General features: G+C 39.0%; 1 protein-coding gene across 1 annotated transcript in view; it reads left to right on the top strand.

Moving 5' to 3' along the window:
• The first annotated feature begins 1,309 nt into the window (after positions 1-1,309).
• LOC101851632 (fructose-1,6-bisphosphatase 1) overlaps positions 1,310-1,783 on the top strand; it is an 11,462-nt gene continuing 10,988 nt past the window's right edge. The window contains exon 1 of the mRNA XM_005094468.3: positions 1,310-1,666. Within this exon, the coding sequence (XP_005094525.1) occupies positions 1,491-1,666 (176 nt within the window). The 5' untranslated portion in view covers positions 1,310-1,490. The remainder of the gene's footprint in view (positions 1,667-1,783) is intronic.

Raw genomic sequence — 1,783 nt, 5'->3', positions numbered from 1 at the left:
ATATATGAATAATGTAGGCCGGCTAAATGTGTTTTGGGAATATGTCGGTCTTTACTTTTTAAGCAGGTCAGAAACAAAATGCGTTTTAAATCTAAGACTAAGACGCTGATTTAAATGTTGATAGAGCACATGTAGTGTAGTAGCATCTCGTGTATTCTGGGACCAAAGTAACGTATATCTTCTAATGTTTGCTGGGCCGAAAGTATAATATTATTCCTATATAATTACTTTGTGTTCCACAGGCGGGGGGCGTGATGGGAAAAAACGCGATCCTTAGCCTACTCTCTACACACATTTAGTCCAAGTCTAAGTCACCGACTTATACTTTGAACAGGTCTTAGGCCCAACTGGTTTTTTTTTGTTGGCAAGATGGTACTTTGGCCTATTAGTATTAGTGATCGTGTCGCAAAGATAAGCTGGTTTGCTAAAGCTGCTATCTTAATGTACTGAATACTACGTGCTCTCACAGGGAGCCAGTGAATCATTGGTAGTTTATGCTTGACGCTTGATACATATTATATATACTTTTGTGTAATTAGGCTAGAAAAACAAACAAACAAAACAGCCGAACAACAACCTTATTAGCTTGTATCTGTGGAAATGGCTGTAAAGCATGCACCCCAATGTAAATCGTAAGATTTTGATATAGGCCTAATACATGTAGCTTACTTACTTTACCTTTTCACGCACGCCAGTGTGACCCAAATAAAATAGCTGAATAAATTGTCTCTTTTGGTTCCCCACACGCTGTCTTTGAGGAACGTTAATATCTTACATTACATTCAATGTTAATGCCCTAGGCCTACACTATTTGACATTCAAGTAGAACAGTTTCAAGAAGGAGAAACAGAGGTTCAAAAAGTAGACTTAATTATAACATTATCTTTGGCGCCACGACAAGCGCGTTTCGGTCGGGCGGTTACAACTTGAACTCATACCAGTCTATGTAAAATAAAGTGATAAAATATTTGACAAACGCGAGGGCGTTTTTATCGAATAAATGCGTAATCAAATATAAAGAAACTGCAAGTAACCGGTTAAAAAATCGATAACTACGCTATTACTTTTTTTTAACATGTATATAATAGATCTTGATCTAGCAAACGGACATTTTTAAAGTCACAGTGACGGGACTGAATTGCAGCTGCTGAAAACAAGCTCAAAGGTCAATCACAATGTCAAGGACCAGTGAGCTTCTTCTGCGTATGAAGTTTAGGAAGTTTTAAATAAATGTAGCCATTTCTGATTCTTGAATAAATGAAGCTGCGAAGGTGTGTCGCCGTGGACCAATCAGGTCTTGCGTTAATACTGTATAACTTCACCAAGGTTCAAGGCTGTGCTGCGTGAAGGGAAAGGATCAGCTAATCACTCCTGTCGAGAAAAGTCGAGTTCACTGTCAACAGAACGTCACTCGCCACCGCGGCAGCAGGAGGATAATTGTATTTAAGTCACAAGGGAACTGAGCATTATATTTTCCTTTGAAAACAACCATGTCATCAACATCCCCAGCAATTGATACGGACTGTATCACCCTGACGAGATTCGTTTTAGAGGAACAACGCAAATACCCCTCAGCAACAGGCGATCTCACTCAGCTGTTGAATGCGATTCTGACAGCGATCAAGGCAATCTCCACAGCCGTGCGAAAGGCCGGAATCCATCATCTGTAAGTAAAAAACTGATGAAGATGCGACAAGTTTAGACAAAATTTAGAATAAACTGGTCTTAAAATGCAGTCTAAATTTTGGAAAAAAAAAACCCGAACAAAAATCAAAACAAAACA

The sequence above is a fragment of the Aplysia californica genome, unplaced genomic scaffold (assembly GCF_000002075.1).
Source record: "Aplysia californica isolate F4 #8 unplaced genomic scaffold, AplCal3.0 scaffold00082, whole genome shotgun sequence".
Lineage (NCBI taxonomy): Eukaryota > Metazoa > Mollusca > Gastropoda > Aplysiida > Aplysiidae > Aplysia > Aplysia californica.
The sequence above is the reverse complement of the archived record's forward strand: the minus strand, read 5'-3'. Positions and strand labels throughout refer to the sequence as shown.